Below are 22,854 nucleotides of genomic sequence, written 5' to 3'. Positions count from 1 at the left end.
TTTTAATGTCCCATCAAAAAGATGACACTCTACACAGGGCAATGTCCCCAATCACTGCCTCTGTAGCTCAGCTGGTAGAGCACGGCGCTTGTAATGCCAAGGTAGTGGGTTCGATCCCCGGGACCACCCATACACAAAAATGTATGCACGCACGACTGTAAGTCGCTTTGGATATAAGCGTCTGCTAAATGGCATATTATTTTATTATTACTGCCCTGGGGCATTGGGATATTTTTTATGACCAGAGGAAAGAGTGCCTCCTACTGGCCCTCCAATACCACTTTTTTGTTAGGGCTGGTTTATACTTTGTGAATTAAAGTTGAGTGTGGTAGGTGAATTATAATACCATTAGTTATTTCAACTATTCTAATATTGCTTTTCAATGTCAAGGAATATGGGACATTTTTGTATCAAGCGATTTTTCATTCAAGGATTCATTACCACTCTTGAGAAAGCGAAAACGTGATATTTAAGTCAACAACATATCATCATGAGCACAGAGGAGTGTGAAACTCTCCTAACCTGGAATGTTAGCCACAGCAGCTGATGATGCAGGACAATAATCTCCTCTGGATGGACAGTGGAAATACCTCAGACAGGACTGGAGGGGAATGGAATGGAATGCCAGCGTGGCTTAGAGACAGACAGGACTGGCGGGGCATTGGCGGGGCATCAGCGTGGCACAGCGCCAGAGGTTTGGACACAAGACTGGCAGTGTGTGGAGTACAATAGACCAGTTCCCACAAACCAAATACATCCAGATTCCAATGGTTCCAATGGTCATGGCACATTCCTTGCATGGCCAAAATCCCTGTCATTGATAGCTTGGCATATTTGAATTTTGGGGGGAAAGAAATCTGCAGTTGTTCCCCTGTCTGGAAGGAGCTGCCTCCCTCTGTCAACCTGTTGTGTAATTTAGACCGATATATCACACATTCTCTCATGGCTCTGCTGCTGTAGCAGTCTTGGAGAGAGAAGACAGCAGGGGGCAGTGTTATACCACAGTTCAGAGAGATCAGCCCAAGAAATTACAAAACAATACTAAAACTTATTAAATCTGTCTAAAATGAGGCTGCTCTAAAATAACAAAAAATATATACAATATTGTTTATTGTCTACAAAAACAAATACTTTTCTATATCTTCAGATTTTCACAGAAAAACCTGTGAGAACAGAATGCCACCAAACTAGACTATTCACATTCCTCAATGATCAACCGAATTAGACATATCAGTTTAGCCACAAATAAAATACGTCACATTTTAATCTCCCATAAACAACAGGCCTCAGGGTATGTGTGTTTCAACATGACATAACACATAACCAATGGGATTAACAGGTTGTTATTACCCGGCAATAGAAACGTCTGGAACGGCTATCCTTTCTGTCTACCTACTTCACATATCGTGTTAGTGTAAAAACGCCCTCAGAACTGGGACATCTCTGGTCGACGTATTTTAAGTATCAACAAGAGATTCCAGGAGCCAAGTTGTAAACATTCCGTGAGGAATCATATTGGTGAGCTATATAGGTTAGTTACCATCATAGTGGTGAGCTATATAGGTTAGTTACCATCATAGTGGTGATCTATGTAGGTTAGTTACCATCATAGTGGTGATCTATGTAGGTTAGTTACCATCATAGTGGTGATCTATGTAGGTTAGTTACCATCATAGTGGTGATCTATGTAGGTTAGTTACCATCATAGTGGTGATCTATATAGGTTAGTTACCATCATAGTGGTGATCTATATAGGTTAGTTACCATCATAGTGGTGATCTATATAGGTTAGTTACCATCATAGTGGTGATCTATGTAGGTTAGTTACCATCATAGTGGTGATCTATATAGGTTAGTTACCATCATAGTGGTGATCTATATAGGTTAGTTACCATCATAGTGGTGATCTATGTAGGTTAGTTACCATCATAGTGGTGATCTATATAGGTTAGTTACCATCATAGTGGTGATCTATATAGGTTAGTTACCATCATAGTGGTGATCTATATAGGTTAGTTACCATCATAGTGGTGATCTATATAGGTTAGTTACCATCATAGTGGTGATCTATGTAGGTTAGTTACCATCATAGTGGTGATCTATGTAGGTTAGTTACCATCATAGTGGTGATCTATGTAGGTTAGTTACCATCATAGTGGTGATCTATATAGGTTAGTTACCATCATAGTGGTGATCTATATAGGTTAGTTACCATCATAGTGGTGATCTATATAGGTTAGTTACCATCATAGTGGTGATCTATATAGGTTAGTTACCATCAGTCTAATACTGACTATTTATTTTTATTTAACCTTTATTTAAGTCAGTTAAGAACAAATTCTTATTTACAATGAGGTCTACCCCGGCCAAACCCAGACAACACTGGGCCAATTGTGCACCGCCCTATGGAACTCCCAATCACGGCCGGTTGTGAGACAGCCTGGAATCAAACCAGGGTCTGTAGTGACGCCTCTAGCACTGAGATGCAGTGCCTTAGACCGCTGCGCCACTCTGGAGCCCAAACACCACATGCCATGTTGCTGGCCTCATCGCTCAGTCTAATACTGACTACATGTCATGTTGCTGGCCTCATCCCTCAGTCTAATACTGACTACATGCCATGTCGCTGGCCTCATCCATCAGTCTAATACTGACTACATGTCATGTTGCTGGCCTCATCCCACAGTCTAATACTGACTACATGCCATGTTGCTGACCTCATCCCTCAGTCTAATACTGACTACATGTCATGTTGCTGGCCTCATCCCTCAGTCTAATACTGACAACATGCCATGTTGCTGGCCTCATCGCTCAGTCTAATACTGACCACATGCCATGTTGCTGGCCTCATCCATCAGTCTAATACTGACTACATGTCATGTTGCTGGCCTCATCCCACAGTCTAATACTGACTACATGCCATGTTGCTGACCTCATCCCTCAGTCTAATACTGTCTACATGCCATGTTGCTGGCCTCATCCCTCACAGTCTAATACTGACTACATGCCATGTTGCTGACCTCATCCCTCAGTCTAATACTGACTACATGCCATGTTGCTGGCCTCATCCCTCACAGTCTAATACTGACTACATGCCATGTTGCTGACCTCATCCCTCAGTCTAATACTGACTACATGTCATGTTGCTGACCTCATCCCTCAGTTTAATACTGACTACATGCCATGTTGCTGGCCTCATCGCTCAGTCTAATACTGACTACATGACATGTTGCTGGCCTCATCCATCAGTCTAATACTGACTACATGACATGTTGCTGGCCTCATCCATCAGTCTAATACTGACTACATGCCATGTTGCTGACCTCATCCCTCAGTCTAATACTGACTACATGTCATGTTGCTGGCCTCATCGCTCAGTCTAATACTGACTACATGTCATGTTGCTGGCCTCATCGCTCAGTCTAATACTGACCACATGCCATGTTGCTGGCCTCATCCCTCAGTCTAATACTGACAACATGCCATGATGCTGGCCTCATCGCTCAGTCTAATACTGACCACATGCCATGTTGCTGGCCTCATCCCTCAGTCTAATACTGACTACATGTCATGTTGCTGGCCTCATCCCACAGTCTAATACTGACTACATGCCATGTTGCTGACCTCATCCCTCAGTCTAATACTGACTACATGTCGCTCAGTCTAATACTGACTACATGTCATGTTGCTGGCCTCATCCCTCAGTCTAATACTGACTACATGCCATGTTGCTGGCCTCATCCCACAGTCTAATACTGACTACATGCCATGTTGCTGACCTCATCCCTCAGTCTAATACTGACTACATGTCATGTTGCTGGCCTCATCCCTCAGTCTAATACTGACAACATGCCATGTTGCTGGCCTCATCGCTCAGTCTAATACTGACCACATGCCATGTTGCTGGCCTCATCCATCAGTCTAATACTGACTACATGTCATGTTGCTGGCCTCATCCCACAGTCTAATACTGACTACATGCCATGTTGCTGACCTCATCCCTCAGTCTAATACTGTCTACATGCCATGTTGCTGGCCTCATCCCTCACAGTCTAATACTGACTACATGCCATGTTGCTGACCTCATCCCACAGTCGAATACTGACTACATGCCATGTTGCTGACCTCATCCCTCAGTCTAATACTGTCTACATGCCATGTTGCTGGCCTCATCCCTCACAGTCTAATACTGACTACATGCCATGTTGCTGACCTCATCCCTCAGTCTAATACTGACTACATGTCATGTTGCTGGCCTCATCCCTCAGTCTAATACTGACTACATGCCATGTCGCTGGCCTCATCCATCAGTCTAATACTGACTACATGTCATGTTGCTGGCCTCATCCCACAGTCTAATACTGACTACATGCCATGTTGCTGACCTCATCCCTCAGTCTAATACTGACTACATGTCATGTTGCTGGCCTCATCCCTCAGTCTAATACTGACAACATGCCATGTTGCTGGCCTCATCGCTCGGTCTAATACTGACCACATGCCATGTTGCTGGCCTCATCCATCAGTCTAATACTGACTACATGTCATGTTGCTGGCCTCATCCCACAGTCTAATACTGACTACATGCCATGTTGCTGACCTCATCCCTCAGTCTAATACTGTCTACATGCCATGTTGCTGGCCTCATCCCTCACAGTCTAATACTGACTACATGCCATGTTGCTGACCTCATCCCTCAGTCTAATACTGACTACATGCCATGTTGCTGGCCTCATCCCTCACAGTCTAATACTGATTACATGCCATGTTGCTGACCTCATCCGTCAGTCTAATACTGACTACATGTCATGTTGCTGACCTCATCCCTCAGTCTAATACTGACTACATGCCATGTTGCTGGCCTCATCGCTCAGTCTAATACTGACTACATGACATGTTGCTGGCCTCATCCATCAGTCTAATACTGACTACATGACATGTTGCTGGCCTCATCCATCAGTCTAATACTGACTACATGCCATGTTGCTGACCTCATCCCTCAGTCTAATACTGACTACATGTCATGTTGCTGGCCTCATCGCTCAGTCTAATACTGACTACATGTCATGTTGCTGGCCTCATCGCTCAGTCTAATACTGACCACATGCCATGTTGCTGGCCTCATCCCTCAGTCTAATACTGACAACATGCCATGATGCTGGCCTCATCGCTCAGTCTAATACTGACCACATGCCATGTTGCTGGCCTCATCCATCAGTCTAATACTGACTACATGACATGTTGCTGGCCTCATCCATCAGTCTAATACTGACTACATGACATGTTGCTGGCCTCATCCATCAGTCTAATACTGACTACATGCCATGTTGCTGACCTCATCCCTCAGTCTAATACTGACTACATGTCATGTTGCTGGCCTCATCGCTCAGTCTAATACTGACTACATGTCATGTTGCTGGCCTCATCGCTCAGTCTAATACTGACCACATGCCATGTTGCTGGCCTCATCCCTCAGTCTAATACTGACAACATGCCATGATGCTGGCCTCATCGCTCAGTCTAATACTGACCACATGCCATGTTGCTGGCCTCATCCCTCAGTCTAATACTGACTACATGTCATGTTGCTGGCCTCATCCCACAGTCTAATACTGACTACATGCCATGTTGCTGACCTCATCCCTCAGTCGAATACTGACTACATGTCGCTCAGTCTAATACTGACTACATGTCATGTTGCTGGCCTCATCCCTCAGTCTAATACTGACTACATGCCATGTTGCTGGCCTCATCCCACAGTCTAATACTGACTACATGCCATGTTGCTGACCTCATCCCTCAGTCTAATACTGACTACATGTCATGTTGCTGGCCTCATCCCTCAGTCTAATACTGACAACATGCCATGTTGCTGGCCTCATCGCTCAGTCTAATACTGACCACATGCCATGTTGCTGGCCTCATCCATCAGTCTAATACTGACTACATGTCATGTTGCTGGCCTCATCCCACAGTCTAATACTGACTACATGCCATGTTGCTGACCTCATCCCTCAGTCTAATACTGTCTACATGCCATGTTGCTGGCCTCATCCCTCACAGTCTAATACTGACTACATGCCATGTTGCTGACCTCATCCCACAGTCGAATACTGACTACATGCCATGTTGCTGACCTCATCCCTCAGTCTAATACTGTCTACATGCCATGTTGCTGGCCTCATCCCTCACAGTCTAATACTGACTACATGCCATGTTGCTGACCTCATCCCTCAGTCTAATACTGACTACATGTCATGTTGCTGGCCTCATCCCTCAGTCTAATACTGACTACATGCCATGTCGCTGGCCTCATCCATCAGTCTAATACTGACTACATGTCATGTTGCTGGCCTCATCCCACAGTCTAATACTGACTACATGCCATGTTGCTGACCTCATCCCTCAGTCTAATACTGACTACATGTCATGTTGCTGGCCTCATCCCTCAGTCTAATACTGACAACATGCCATGTTGCTGGCCTCATCGCTCAGTCTAATACTGACCACATGCCATGTTGCTGGCCTCATCCATCAGTCTAATACTGACTACATGTCATGTTGCTGGCCTCATCCCACAGTCTAATACTGACTACATGCCATGTTGCTGACCTCATCCCTCAGTCTAATACTGTCTACATGCCATGTTGCTGGCCTCATCCCTCACAGTCTAATACTGACTACATGCCATGTTGCTGACCTCATCCCTCAGTCTAATACTGACTACATGCCATGTTGCTGGCCTCATCCCTCACAGTCTAATACTGACTACATGCCATGTTGCTGACCTCATCCGTCAGTCTAATACTGACTACATGTCATGTTGCTGACCTCATCCCTCAGTCTAATACTGACTACATGCCATGTTGCTGGCCTCATCGCTCAGTCTAATACTGACTACATGACATGTTGCTGGCCTCATCCATCAGTCTAATACTGACTACATGACATGTTGCTGGCCTCATCCATCAGTCTAATACTGACTACATGCCATGTTGCTGACCTCATCCCTCAGTCTAATACTGACTACATGTCATGTTGCTGGCCTCATCGCTCAGTCTAATACTGACTACATGTCATGTTGCTGGCCTCATCGCTCAGTCTAATACTGACCACATGCCATGTTGCTGGCCTCATCCCTCAGTCTAATACTGACAACATGCCATGATGCTGGCCTCATCGCTCAGTCTAATACTGACCACATGCCATGTTGCTGGCCTCATCCATCAGTCTAATACTGACTACATGTCATGTTGCTGGCCTCATCCCACAGTCTAATACTGACTACATGCCATGTTGCTGACCTCATCCCTCAGTCTAATACTGACTACATGTCGCTCAGTCTAATACTGACTACATGTCATGTTGCTGGCCTCATCCCTCAGTCTAATACTGACTACATGCCATGTTGCTGGCCTCATCCCTCAGTCTAATACTGTCTACATGCCATGTTGCTGGCCTCATCCCTCACAGTCTAATACTGACTACATGCCATGTTGCTGACCTCATCCCTCAGTCTAATACTGACTACATGCCATGTTGCTGGCCTCATCCCTCACAGTCTAATACTGACTACATGCCATGTTGCTGACCTCATCCCTCAGTCTAATACTGACTACATGTCATGTTGCTGACCTCATCCCTCAGTCTAATACTGACTACATGCCATGTTGCTGGCCTCATCGCTCAGTCTAATACTGACTACATGACATGTTGCTGGCCTCATCCATCAGTCTAATACTGACTACATGACATGTTGCTGGCCTCATCCATCAGTCTAATACTGACTACATGCCATGTTGCTGACCTCATCCCTCAGTCTAATACTGACTACATGTCATGTTGCTGGCCTCATCGCTCAGTCTAATACTGACTACATGTCATGTTGCTGGCCTCATCGCTCAGTCTAATACTGACCACATGCCATGTTGCTGGCCTCATCCCTCAGTCTAATACTGACAACATGCCATGATGCTGGCCTCATCGCTCAGTCTAATACTGACCACATGCCATGTTGCTGGCCTCATCCATCAGTCTAATACTGACTACATGTCATGTTGCTGGCCTCATCCCACAGTCTAATACTGACTACATGCCATGTTGCTGACCTCATCCCTCAGTCTAATACTGACTACATGTCGCTCAGTCTAATACTGACTACATGTCATGTTGCTGGCCTCATCCCTCAGTCTAATACTGACTACATGCCATGTTGCTGGCCTCATCCCTCACAGTCTAATACTGACTACATGCCATGTTGCTGACCTCATCCCTCAGTCTAATACTGACTACATGTCATGTTGCTGGCCTCATCCCTCAGTCTAATACTGACAACATGCCATGTTGCTGGCCTCATCGCTCAGTCTAATACTGACCACATGCCATGTTGCTGGCCTCATCCATCAGTCTAATACTGACTACATGTCATGTTGCTGGCCTCATCCCACAGTCTAATACTGACTACATGCCATGTTGCTGACCTCATCCCTCAGTCTAATACTGTCTACATGCCATGTTGCTGGTCTCATCCCTCACAGTCTAATACTGACTACATGCCATGTTGCTGACCTCATCCCTCAGTCTAATACTGACTACATGTCATGTTGCTGGCCTCATCCCTCAGTCTAATACTGACTACATGCCATGTCGCTGGCCTCATCCATCAGTCTAATACTGACTACATGTCATGTTGCTGGCCTCATCCCACAGTCTAATACTGACTACATGCCATGTTGCTGACCTCATCCCTCAGTCTAATACTGACTACATGTCATGTTGCTGGCCTCATCCCTCAGTCTAATACTGACAACATGCCATGTTGCTGGCCTCATCGCTCAGTCTAATACTGACCACATGCCATGTTGCTGGCCTCATCCATCAGTCTAATACTGACTACATGTCATGTTGCTGGCCTCATCCCACAGTCTAATACTGACTACATGCCATGTTGCTGACCTCATCCCTCAGTCTAATACTGTCTACATGCCATGTTGCTGGCCTCATCCCTCACAGTCTAATACTGACTACATGCCATGTTGCTGACCTCATCCCTCAGTCTAATACTGACTACATGCCATGTTGCTGGCCTCATCCCTCACAGTCTAATACTGACTACATGCCATGTTGCTGACCTCATCCGTCAGTCTAATACTGACTACATGTCATGTTGCTGACCTCATCCCTCAGTCTAATACTGACTACATGCCATGTTGCTGGCCTCATCGCTCAGTCTAATACTGACTACATGACATGTTGCTGGCCTCATCCATCAGTCTAATACTGACTACATGACATGTTGCTGGCCTCATCCATCAGTCTAATACTGACTACATGCCATGTTGCTGACCTCATCCCTCAGTCTAATACTGACTACATGTCATGTTGCTGGCCTCATCGCTCAGTCTAATACTGACTACATGTCATGTTGCTGGCCTCATCGCTCAGTCTAATACTGACCACATGCCATGTTGCTGGCCTCATCCCTCAGTCTAATACTGACAACATGCCATGATGCTGGCCTCATCGCTCAGTCTAATACTGACCACATGCCATGTTGCTGGCCTCATCCATCAGTCTAATACTGACTACATGACATGTTGCTGGCCTCATCCATCAGTCTAATACTGACTACATGACATGTTGCTGGCCTCATCCATCAGTCTAATACTGACTACATGCCATGTTGCTGACCTCATCCCTCAGTCTAATACTGACTACATGTCATGTTGCTGGCCTCATCGCTCAGTCTAATACTGACTACATGTCATGTTGCTGGCCTCATCGCTCAGTCTAATACTGACCACATGCCATGTTGCTGGCCTCATCCCTCAGTCTAATACTGACAACATGCCATGATGCTGGCCTCATCGCTCAGTCTAATACTGACCACATGCCATGTTGCTGGCCTCATCCCTCAGTCTAATACTGACTACATGTCATGTTGCTGGCCTCATCCCACAGTCTAATACTGACTACATGCCATGTTGCTGACCTCATCCCTCAGTCTAATACTGACTACATGTCGCTCAGTCTAATACTGACTACATGCCATGTTGCTGGCCTCATCCCTCAGTCTAATACTGACTACATGCCATGTTGCTGGCCTCATCCCACAGTCTAATACTGACTACATGCCATGTTGCTGACCTCATCCCTCAGTCTAATACTGACTACATGTCATGTTGCTGGCCTCATCCCTCAGTCTAATACTGACAACATGCCATGTTGCTGGCCTCATCGCTCAGTCTAATACTGACCACATGCCATGTTGCTGGCCTCATCCATCAGTCTAATACTGACTACATGTCATGTTGCTGGCCTCATCCCACAGTCTAATACTGACTACATGCCATGTTGCTGACCTCATCCCTCAGTCTAATACTGTCTACATGCCATGTTGCTGGCCTCATCCCTCACAGTCTAATACTGACTACATGCCATGTTGCTGACCTCATCCCACAGTCGAATACTGACTACATGCCATGTTGCTGACCTCATCCCTCAGTCTAATACTGTCTACAAGCCATGTTGCTGGCCTCATCCCTCACAGTCTAATACTGACTACATGCCATGTTGCTGACCTCATCCCTCAGTCTAATACTGACTACATGTCATGTTGCTGGCCTCATCCCTCAGTCTAATACTGACTACATGCCATGTCGCTGGCCTCATCCATCAGTCTAATACTGACTACATGTCATGTTGCTGGCCTCATCCCACAGTCTAATACTGACTACATGCCATGTTGCTGACCTCATCCCTCAGTCTAATACTGACTACATGTCATGTTGCTGGCCTCATCCCTCAGTCTAATACTGACAACATGCCATGTTGCTGGCCTCATCGCTCAGTCTAATACTGACCACATGCCATGTTGCTGGCCTCATCCATCAGTCTAATACTGACTACATGTCATGTTGCTGGCCTCATCCCACAGTCTAATACTGACTACATGCCATGTTGCTGACCTCATCCCTCAGTCTAATACTGTCTACATGCCATGTTGCTGGCCTCATCCCTCACAGTCTAATACTGACTACATGCCATGTTGCTGACCTCATCCCTCAGTCTAATACTGACTACATGCCATGTTGCTGGCCTCATCCCTCACAGTCTAATACTGACTACATGCCATGTTGCTGACCTCATCCGTCAGTCTAATACTGACTACATGTCATGTTGCTGACCTCATCCCTCAGTCTAATACTGACTACATGCCATGTTGCTGGCCTCATCGCTCAGTCTAATACTGACTACATGACATGTTGCTGGCCTCATCCATCAGTCTAATACTGACTACATGACATGTTGCTGGCCTCATCCATCAGTCTAATACTGACTACATGCCATGTTGCTGACCTCATCCCTCAGTCTAATACTGACTACATGTCATGTTGCTGGCCTCATCGCTCAGTCTAATACTGACTACATGTCATGTTGCTGGCCTCATCGCTCAGTCTAATACTGACCACATGCCATGTTGCTGGCCTCATCCCTCAGTCTAATACTGACAACATGCCATGATGCTGGCCTCATCCATCAGTCTAATACTGACTACATGTCATGTTGCTGGCCTCATCCATCAGTCTAATACTGACCACATGCCATGTTGCTGGCCTCATCCATCAGTCTAATACTGACTACATGTCATGTTGCTGGCCTCATCCCACAGTCTAATACTGACTACATGCCATGTTGCTGACCTCATCCCTCAGTCTAATACTGACTACATGTCGCTCAGTCTAATACTGACTACATGTCATGTTGCTGGCCTCATCCCTCAGTCTAATACTGACTACATGCCATGTTGCTGGCCTCATCCCTCAGTCTAATACTGTCTACATGCCATGTTGCTGGCCTCATCCCTCACAGTCTAATACTGACTACATGCCATGTTGCTGACCTCATCCCTCAGTCTAATACTGACTACATGCCATGTTGCTGGCCTCATCCCTCACAGTCTAATACTGACTACATGCCATGTTGCTGACCTCATCCCTCAGTCTAATACTGACTACATGTCATGTTGCTGACCTCATCCCTCAGTCTAATACTGACTACATGCCATGTTGCTGGCCTCATCGCTCAGTCTAATACTGACTACATGACATGTTGCTGGCCTCATCCATCAGTCTAATACTGACTACATGACATGTTGCTGGCCTCATCCATCAGTCTAATACTGACTACATGCCATGTTGCTGACCTCATCCCTCAGTCTAATACTGACTACATGTCATGTTGCTGGCCTCATCGCTCAGTCTAATACTGACTACATGTCATGTTGCTGGCCTCATCGCTCAGTCTAATACTGACCACATGCCATGTTGCTGGCCTCATCCCTCAGTCTAATACTGACAACATGCCATGATGCTGGCCTCATCGCTCAGTCTAATACTGACCACATGCCATGTTGCTGGCCTCATCCATCAGTCTAATACTGACTACATGCCATGTTGCTGGCCTCATCCCTCAGTCTAATACTGACTACATGTCGCTCAGTCTAATACTGACTACATGTCATGTTGCTGGCCTCATCCCTCAGTCTAATACTGACTACATGCCATGTTGCTGGCCTCATCCCTCACAGTCTAATACTGACTACATGTCATGTTGCTGACCTCATCCCTCAGTCTAATACTGACCACATGCCATGTTGCTGGCCTCATCCCTCAGTCTAATACTGACAACATGCCATGTTGCTGGCCTCATCCATCAGTCTAATACTGACTACATGTCATGTTGCTGGCCTCATCCCACAGTATAATACTGACTACATGCCATGTTGTTGACCTCATCCCTCAGTCTAATACTGACTACATGTCATGTTGCTGGCCTCATCCCTCAGTCTAATACTGACTACATGCCATGTTGCTGGCCTCATCCCTCACAGTCTAATACTGACTACATGTCATGTTGCTGACCTCATCCCTCAGTCTAATACTGACCACATGCCATGTTGCTGGCCTCATCCCTCAGTCTAAACTGACAACATGCCATGTTGCTGGCCTCATCGCTCAGTCTAATACTGACCACATGCCATGTTGCTGGCCTCATCCCTCACAGTCTAATACTGACTACATGCCATGTTGCTGGCCTCATCCCTCAGTCTAATACTGACTACATGTCATGTTGCTGGCCTCATCCCTCACAGTCTAATATTGACTACATGTCATGTTGCTGACCTCATCCCTCAGTCTAATACTGACTACATGTCATGTTGCTGGCCTCATCCCTCAGTCTAATACAGACTACATGCCATGTTGCTGGCCTCATCGCTCAGTCTAATACTGACCACATGCCATGTTGCTGGCCTCATCCATCAGTCTAATACTGACTACATGTCATGTTGCTGGCCTCATCCCACAGTCTAATACTGACTACAAGCCATGTTGCTGACCTCATCCCTCAGTCTAATACTGACTACATGTCGCTCAGTCTAATACTGACTACATGTCATGTTGCTGGCCTCATCCCTCAGTCTAATACTGACTACATGCCATGTTGCTGGCCTCATCCCTCACAGTCTAATACTGACTACATGTCATGTTGCTGACCTCATCCCTCAGTCTAATACTGACCACATGCCATGTTGCTGGCCTCATCCCTCAGTCTAATACTGACAACATGCCATGTTGCTGGCCTCATCCATCAGTCTAATACTGACTACATGTCATGTTGCTGGCCTCATCCCACAGTATAATACTGACTACATGCCATGTTGTTGACCTCATCCCTCAGTCTAATACTGACTACATGTCATGTTGCTGGCCTCATCCCTCAGTCTAATACTGACTACATGCCATGTTGCTGGCCTCATCCCTCACAGTCTAATACTGACTACATGTCATGTTGCTGACCTCATCCCTCAGTCTAATACTGACCACATGCCATGTTGCTGGCCTCATCCCTCAGTCTAAACTGACAACATGCCATGTTGCTGGCCTCATCCCTCACAGTCTAATATTGACTACATGTCATGTTGCTGACCTCATCCCTCAGTCTAATACTGACTACATGTCATGTTGCTGGCCTCATCCCTCAGTCTAATACTGACTACATGCCATGTTGCTGGCCTCATCCCTCAGTCTAATACTGACCACATGCCATGTTGCTGGCCTCATCCCTCACAGTCTAATACTGACTACATGCCATGTTGCTGGCCTCATCCCTCAGTCTAATACTGACTACATGTCATGTTGCTGGCCTCATCCCTCACAGTCTAATATTGACTACATGTCATGTTGCTGACCTCATCCCTCAGTCTAATACTGACTACATGTCATGTTGCTGGCCTCATCCCTCAGTCTAATACAGACTACATGCCATGTTGCTGGCCTCATCCCTCAGTCTAATACTGACTACATGCCATGTTGCTGGCCTCATCCCTCAGTCTAATACTGACTACATGTCATGTTGCTGGCCTCATCCCTCACAGTCTAATACTGACTACATGCCATGTTGCTGGCCTCATCCCTCAGTCTAATACTGACTACATGTCATGTTGCTGGCCTCATCCCTCACAGTCTAATACTGACTACATGTCATGTTGCTGACCTCATCCCTCACAGTCTAATATTGACTACATGTCATGTTGCTGACCTCATCCCTCACAGTCTAATACTGACTACATGTCATGTTACTGACCTCATCCCTCACAGTCTAATACCGAATGGCACCCAATTCCCTTCATTGTGCACTACCTTTGACCAGAGCCATAGGCACTATAAAGGAAATTGGGTGCCATTTAAGACACACAGCCAGAGACAGCAGTAAGGAGGAAATGGAGACCTGACAGGGCCAATGAAGAGAAGAGCCCTGGAGAATACATGTATAAAGCTGAGGATGAGTGGGCTTGAAGGAGGTTGCCTGCGAGGAGAGGACTCAACATGCTCTGCAGTGCAGTCTATGGGTACTGCTCTGACTGTCAAAGATACAGTACAAAGGAAGAAATGCCTTGGCTTGCAGTCCAATCAAGGTTCATTCATTGAGGATTTGGAGCAAGCTGGATGTGTGAGATAGTCACTCTAGGACAGTGGAAGTTGAATCAAAAATGTTTATTTCTTATTGAATTCTGCATTTCATCCTTCTTCAGGGTGTTATAAAGCTGCATCAACTCTACTGTGTATCTGTCTATCCAGAGTGTTGGGGTTTTAGGGGTACTCTAAAATGTTTTTTTAAATGTAATTTAAAAAAAGAACTCTTAACAATACCTGAGAGAGGTTAATTAAGAGAGTCACAACACCTGACCAACCAGCACCTGTTGGTCTACAGGGCTCTGCCCAGGATCAGTGAAAATCAAGGCCTGGAGGTTGTGATTTACTGGTCATTGATTCAGGCATCTCTAGCTGGCTGCCAGCAGTCTCATATGGTGGCTACCCTCTCATGGGCAAAGACCACCTGAAACCTGCGTGGACAACATCTGCCGAGACACTGGTCTCAGAACAGAGGACCTACCAGCTATCATGAACAACAGAGAGTCATTTACATTTTAGTCATTTAGCAGACGCTCTTATCCAGAGCGACTTACATGAGCAATTAGGGTTAAGTGCCTTGCTCAAGGGCACAGACAGATTTTTCACCTAGTCGGCTCGGGGATTAGAACCAGCGACCTTTCGGTTACTGGCACAACGGCCATCGTCCGGCACATTGCGCCACCATAAGCAAGTAACGATAAGCAACAATACCTGTCACTAGGGTTGCAAAGGAAGGGTATATTACTGGAAACTTTCAACGTTTACCAGTAAACTACCAGAATTGTTTTAACTTTTAAGAATTGTATGTAATTTATCACAAGACATCTAGTGGTATTTTGGGTACTTCAGATTATTACAGGTGTCTAATCATCTCTGGCCCACTGTGTGGCCTCATCACATGTAAAATATATGAAATAATTAAATAAGGTGACAAAGCTGTAAAACATTATCTTAAATATCAACCATAAAACATAGTAAATACCATTGGTGTTTAATTTGAGGGTTTCAGCTTAAAATATCCTTTATATATATTTTGCTACTATGTCAATATGTATTTGTTATCAATGTTTTGGAGTCAAACTGGTGGCAGTTGTGAAAAAAGTCAATAGTTGAAAGTGTTGCAGAGTTCATTGAAAATAATGTCATTGTTGATTAGATTATGTTTTCATTAGTTAGGCTATTTTCTCTTGAACCATATGGTCTATTCACTAGAAACTCATGGACAATACAGACACAGATTTTAAAATATATATATATATACTATATGAATACATTTTTTAAAAAGTATTCAAGTATAAATGACAAAAGTTAGCATAGATTGCCATAAATTCTGTTAATTACCAAAATTACAGAAGATTCCAGTAACTTTGGTAAATTACTGGTAGCTTTACAAGCCTACCTGTGACATCTTCTAACCAAGTAACTTTTTTATGAGACTGATACATACTTTAAATTGTGCAACAGAAAACCTACCCTGTACAGCAGTGTAAATAAAACCCTTCAACTGTATTTGCTCAAGCACTAGGTGTAAATAAAACTCTTCAACTGTTCTTGCTCAAGAGCTGTAACATTTATCAGCGTATGAAAGAACAGAATAACAGTAAACTTCCTCTTCCTGCAGTGTCATGATTTTTTATTATTTCATGTTAACTAAAACTTCTCATTACATAAATTGTACACAATTCATAAACAAATGCTAAACTGAACATTTTCAACAATTGAATTTGAACATATTCAAAAGTTTGATTTGTCTTTTGACAAAATAAATTAAATAAACCCTTACTTTCACTGGATTATTTTACATTTACATTTTAGTCATTTAGCAGACGCTCTTATCCAGAGCGACTTACAGTTAGTGAGTACATACATAATTTTTTTTATACTGGCCCCCCATGGGAATCGAACCCTGGCATTGCAAACGCCATGCTCTACCAATTGAGCTACATCCCTGCCGGTCATTCCCTCCCCTACCCTGGACGACGCTGAGCCAATTGTGCGCCGCCCCATGGGTCTCCCGGTCGCGGCCGGCTACGACAGAGCCTGGATTCGAACCAGGATCTCTAGTGGCACAGCTAGCACTGCGATGCAGTGCCTTAGACCACTGCGCCACTCGGGAGACACAATGATTATGTCAATGAAGTGAGAGATCTCCAAACAACAAGGGGTCTAACAGTCCACTGCACAATTCTGCATAGCAACATGAACATGATTGGCTCAGTTAAACAAGGTGCATTTAAAAAAAAGTGATATACAACAGATTGTCTTCTAATTTCACTAAGAGTGCAAAAGGTTATTTTGCCATAAATAAGTGCATACATTTTCTTCAAGTTCGATATGTAGATCAAACACAGTGATCTGCCACTTGAACTCAATGGTTATGACCCAGATGGCAGCCTATTCCCTATAGACTGCACCCTATTCCCTATAGACTGCACCCTATTCCCTATATAGTTCACTACTTTTGACAAGAGCCCTATGGGTCCTGGTCAAAAGCAGTGCACTACATAGGGCATAGAGTGCTATTTGAGACGCAAAATATGTCCATTGGTTCTTGGAGTACTAAGTAATCTATAAATGATGATTATTTTCCTGTCTTGCAATGCAAGCGAGTGGGCTGAAGAAAAGCTAGCCAGGATCCATAAAGCTGGTTGAAGTCCACTAAAGTGATCAATCGAATCGCTCATAAAATTACTAAATGATTTAGTAGGATTGTCAATGCATTTTGTACAAAAATATCAAGCACAGTGAAGACAGATACTCCATCTCATCTATCAAATAGGCTTATGGTTTGTTTCATTCAACTGCACCTTTAAATGCAAGTGATGAACAAGTGATTATTTATAAGCAAATAATAAATGCTGTCACAGTAAATGCTACAGTATGGGGACTTTAAAAGCCAGAATGCTACAGTATGGGGAATAAAAAGCCAGAATGCTACAGTATGGGGAATAAAAAGCCAGAATGCTACAGTATGGGGAATAAAAAGCCAGAATGCTACAGTATGGGGAATAAAAAGCCAGAATTCTACAGTATGGGGAATAAAAAGCCAGAATGCTACAGTATGGGGAATAAAAAGCCAGAATGCTACAGTATGGGGAATAAAAAGCCAGAATGCCACAGTATGGGGAATAAAAAGCCAGAATGCCACAGTATGGGGACTTTAAAAGCTAGAATGCTACAGTATGGGGACTTTAAAAGCTAGAATGCCACAGTATGGGGACTTTAAAAGCTAGAATGCTACAGTATGGGGACTTTAAAAGCTAGAATGCCACAGTATGGGGACTTTAAAAGCTAGAATGCTACAGTATGGGGACTTTAAAAGCTAGAATGCTACAGTATGGGGACTTTAAAAGCTAGAATGCTACAGTATGGGGACTTTAAAAGCAAGGGCCCGTATTCATAAAGTGTCTCAGAGTAGGAGTGCTGATCTAGGATCAGGTCCACCCCCCCCCACTCTCCATATAATCATATTCATTATGATCTGAAAGGAAACACTGATCCTATATCAGCACTCCCACTCAGAGATACTTTATGAATACGGCCCAGAGGTTTGGTAACATTTGACTGCATCATCTCATCTTACTTATTGACCAATGGAAGAACTGGTCGTTCAGTATTACATCAGGTTCATGACAGTGCATGCTGACACACTGACCAGTAAACCACGACTGCACCAATGGGTTGTTTTTCTGGACAAACAAAATGGCTGACAATAGTTTTCTTTTTTAAGCAAACCAAAATTCTAAAAAGGTCGTTAGTCCATTACATTTCTATGCATATCATACACTTCCTCTGGTCTTCCTCCGTCTGCCTGTCTGTCTCTCACTGTCCCACTGCCTGCTGTCTGACATTCAGACAGTCTCTCTGGATGTTACTCTTATTTTTACATTTACATTTTAGCCATTTAGCAGACGCTCTTATCCAGAGCGACTTACAGCAGTACATTTTCATACTGGTCCCCCGTGTGAATCGAACCCACAACCCTGGCGTTGCAAGTGTCATGCTCTACGAAGTGAGGCACACCTCTCCAGTCCAAGTCCTCCATACTCCCAGACATTCCCTGGCTCCTGTTTAAGATTGAATCCCAAATTGTACCCTATCCTCTATATAGTGCACTAGTAGGGAGGAGGGCCTTCAGTCTCACATGAATCCCCTCAGAGGGAGGTCAGGGTAGGGCCTGCTCTCAGCGGAGGGAGGGGGAGGCTGGTGCGTTGTCTGCCCCGCTGCTGCTGAATGTCCACGGTCTGCCCCCCTAGAGGACCCAGGGTTGGGTACAGGGCCAGGGTCTGCCCCCCTAGAGGACCCAGGGTTGGGTACAGGGCCAGGGTCTGCCCCCCTAGAGGACCCAGGGTTGGGTACAGGGCCAGGGTCTGCCCCCCTAGAGGACCCAGGGTTGGGTACAGGGCCAGGGTCTGGGCCAGCCTCCTTCAGGCTCCCGTTCTGGAACTGGAACAGAGGAAATGTCCGACTTAGCTAAGCCTCCTTTTTCTGGTCTAAACTGCCCTGATGTGTAAATACCCACTAGCTTTCAACGGTCAAATGATAATGACCTTCTGTTTCTAAAGTATCATTCTTGGTAAATCTGATGCGCGAGTATGTATGTGCTGTTGGTATTCAACGATCATATGATGAGCCTATAGCTAGAGGAAGTAAAGCATATAGGCCTAACATTTTACATAATTAGTTCAGGGGCCTGTTCAGTGGGGCACAATGTAGCCAATTATAATTGTTTATTATTAGCATTCTTACTAGACAAGTTCAGGTAGGACCCGCTTTATGTTTCACAACATTTTACCTGTTTGCTGCCTAATGAACACTACCCAGGTTAGTGTCACCTTTCTTACCTGTGCGGTGAATGGCCGCTCTGCTCTGTTGACCCGGCTGAACCCCACAGCCAGGGGATAGGCGTGCTGAGCCCAGTCCGTGCTGGTGGCCTGAGACTGGGCTTGGCCGTCAGGGAGGTGCCCCTGCTGCTGAAACACACCCAGGGCCTCCACCACACTCCACTGGTGCGCTCCCCTACCATCTTCTATCCCCCGGGGACCAGTGGACTCCAGGCTGCCCAGCAACTCCTCCAAATCCTGGGGCGGGAGCTCTCCGTCCACCCTCTGGCTCTGGAGGCCCATGGTGGGTACATAGGAGGAGAGCTCCAGGGAGCGGCTAACAGACACAATGTTCAGCTGGTTCCTGTAGGGGAGGCCCAGGGAAGCTTCCCCCAGGCAGAGGTGCCCATGTTGGGGGTGGCTGCGGTGAGTCTGGAGCCCCCCTGGCTGCTCCATGTTGAACAACGGAGGAATCTTCTGCTGCTGCTTGGTGATGTCTTTTTGTCTTTCTGTCATTGAACCCGTCCCAGTCCCATCCACCTGCATGTGCTCCAGTCTGTTACACAGCTGTTGCTGTCGCTGCTGTGGATGGAAGGGCTGTGACTGTGAATATAGCTGGTTGTTTTGCCGCTGTTGCTTTGGCAATACCTGTCCATTTAGATGGTTCTGTTGCTGCCGCTGTGGACGTTGGGACAGCCGGTGCTGCTGCTGTGTTGCCTGCAATGCTTCCTGTGGGCGGGGCTGTGTGTGTAAACACTGCTGTGGTATTGGCTGTTGTGGGTAGTGGGGTGGAGGCTGATAGTGGTGAACTGATAGAGGATGGACTACAGGCAGCTGGGGTGGCCACTGAGGAACTGTAGTAGAATGTGGAGTCAGTGGCTGTTCCATAGATGGTTGGTGTAACAGAACTGTAGTAGAATGTGGATGTGGGGTCAGTGGTTGTTCCACAGATGGTTGGTGTAACAGAACTGTAGTAGAATGTGGATGTGGGGTCAGTGGTTGTTCCACAGATGGTTGGTGTAACATAACTGTAGTAGAATGTGGATGTGGGGTCAGTGGTTGTTCCACAGATGGTTGGTGTAACATAACTGTAGTAGAATGTGGATGTGGGGTCAGTGGCTGTTCCATAGATGGTTGGTGTAACAGAACTGTAGTAGAATGTGGATGTGGGGTCAGTGGTTGTTCCACAGATGGTTGGTGTAACAGAACTGTAGTAGAATGTGGATGTGGGGTCAGTGGCTGTTCCATAGATGGTTGATGTAACAGAACTGTAGTAGAATGTGGATGTGGGGTCAGTGGTTGTTCCACAGATGGTTGGTGTAACAGAACTGTAGTAGAATGTGGATGTGGGGTCAGTGGCTGTTCCATAGATGGTTGGTGTAACAGAACTGTAGTAGAATGTGGATGTGGGGTCAGTGGTTGTTCCACAGATGGTTGGTGTAACAGAACTGTAGTAGAATGTGGATGCGTGGCTAGTGGTTGTTCCATAGATGGTTGATGTAACAGCGTGGTAGGGCAGCTATAGTCCTGATCCCCTAACTTAGCCCCCCTGCAGGAGAATACAGTCTGATCCCAGTCTGACCTCTTCCTCAGAGACTCCTGTACGTAGGAGAGAATCTCGTCTGTCAGGTCAGGGAGGAGGCCGTCTCGGCCAGCGTCCAGATCCACATCGAGGAACAACTCATCCTGCTGGAACAGCTCCAGGTCCTCCCTACTGTTGCCCAGGTTCCTCATGAAGCTCCACAAATCCCTGTCTCTGTCAATCAATAAAATCAATACCTTTATAGTCACAATTGGGAAATGTGTAGTGCAGTCATGGTTACATTATTAAAAACAACCACACACATACACCTAAGGTAAATAGTAAGACATCAGTTACCTGTCCTCTGATGAGAAGCCATCGATCCCCCCGCCACCCCCCACCCCCAAGGGCTCCTGCTTGAAGAGGACAGTCTCCGACAGAGAGAGGATGCTGCCCTCCTGCCCGCTGCTGGAGAAGATGCCCCCACACTCCCCCTGTGGAAGCCCTGCCACCTCCTCCTGGAGTTGGTGCTGGTTCCGAGTCTGAGGGGAGCAGTAGTAGATGGACTTCTCCTGTTTCAGCAGAGAGCCCAGCAGTGAGTCAGGGTCCAGGGTTCCGTCCTGGTTGTTGTTGGTGGTATTTTCTGTAGGGCAGGTGGTGTCGCCTGCTAAGGAGTCCCCTGTTACCAGGGTCTTGGGGAAGCTGGTGTCGTAGAGAAGGGCCTCCCCAGTGGTGTAACTGAAAGGCAACTGGAGGCTCCGCTTCCTTAGGGTGTCCTCTCCCTCTTCATCCCTAAAAACAATTACATTTTAGTCATTTAGCAGACGCTCTTATCCAGAGTGACTTACAGGAGCAATTAGGGTTTAGTGCCTTGCTCAAGGGCACGTCTACAGATTTTTCACCTAGTCGGCTCGGGATTCGAACCAGTGACTTTCGGTTACTGGCCCAACGCTCTTAAATGTTAGGCTACCTGCCGCCACAATGAGGCCTCATTAAACAATGAGGTAGTGTATGAAAGAGTGTGTGTGTGTGTGTGTGTGTGTGTGTACCGAGACATACGTGAGGACTCTTTGGGATGCGATGATACACTCAGGCCGTCCGTTCTTGTAGACCAGTCTGGCATTAGCCTGCACCCACACCCAGCCTGTCAGCTTGGTCAGCAGCCTGAACACTGTCATCCCACTCTCTCCGGTCTTTATCACTGGCCAGGGAAACACACAGACACACACATTAACGACGTTAGACATCATAAATGTGTATAGGACACATTGATGCAGTTTCTAATAAACTAAAAACATCACCAAAAGTTACGAGGGATGTGGCATATGGTTAATAAAACAACAACATTTAAACAAGTTCTTTGCGGTTTCTGTAAAAATATAAGAAAAATTCATAACGTTTCACGTGAATTCACAATGCAGCTGCGCTGCTGCCAGCTACGGTTTGGGTCTCACGGTGCGTCCTTTTAAGAGGGTTAAGCGTACTACCATTACTGTACCTTAATTTCACCTCGCAAAGTTTGCATTTCCTTCTC

At 45.8% G+C, this 22,854-nt stretch overlaps 1 protein-coding gene across 2 annotated transcripts in view; it reads right to left on the bottom strand.

Moving 5' to 3' along the window:
* Positions 1-22,854, bottom strand: part of LOC311140261 (uncharacterized protein) — an 81,654-nt gene that overhangs the window by 37,277 nt on the left and 21,523 nt on the right. The window contains exons 9-12 of one of the 2 annotated variants that reach the window (XM_084175232.1): positions 22,380-22,521; positions 21,678-22,112; positions 19,820-21,554; positions 16,586-19,421 (exon numbers count right to left, since the gene is read on the bottom strand). In XM_084175232.1, coding sequence (XP_084031358.1) covers positions 19,116-19,421; positions 19,820-21,554; positions 21,678-22,112; positions 22,380-22,521 — 2,618 coding nt within the window. In that variant the 3' untranslated portion in view covers positions 16,586-19,115. Of the gene's footprint in view, positions 1-16,585; positions 19,422-19,819; positions 21,555-21,677; positions 22,113-22,379; positions 22,522-22,854 lie in introns of those variants that run through there. The other variant, XR_014614130.1, reaches the window with a different exon arrangement.

The sequence above is a fragment of the Coregonus lavaretus genome, assembly GCF_964263955.1.
Source record: "Coregonus lavaretus genome assembly, chromosome: 13".
Classification (NCBI taxonomy): Eukaryota; Metazoa; Chordata; class Actinopteri; order Salmoniformes; family Salmonidae; genus Coregonus; species Coregonus lavaretus.
The sequence above is the reverse complement of the archived record's forward strand: the minus strand, read 5'-3'. Positions and strand labels throughout refer to the sequence as shown.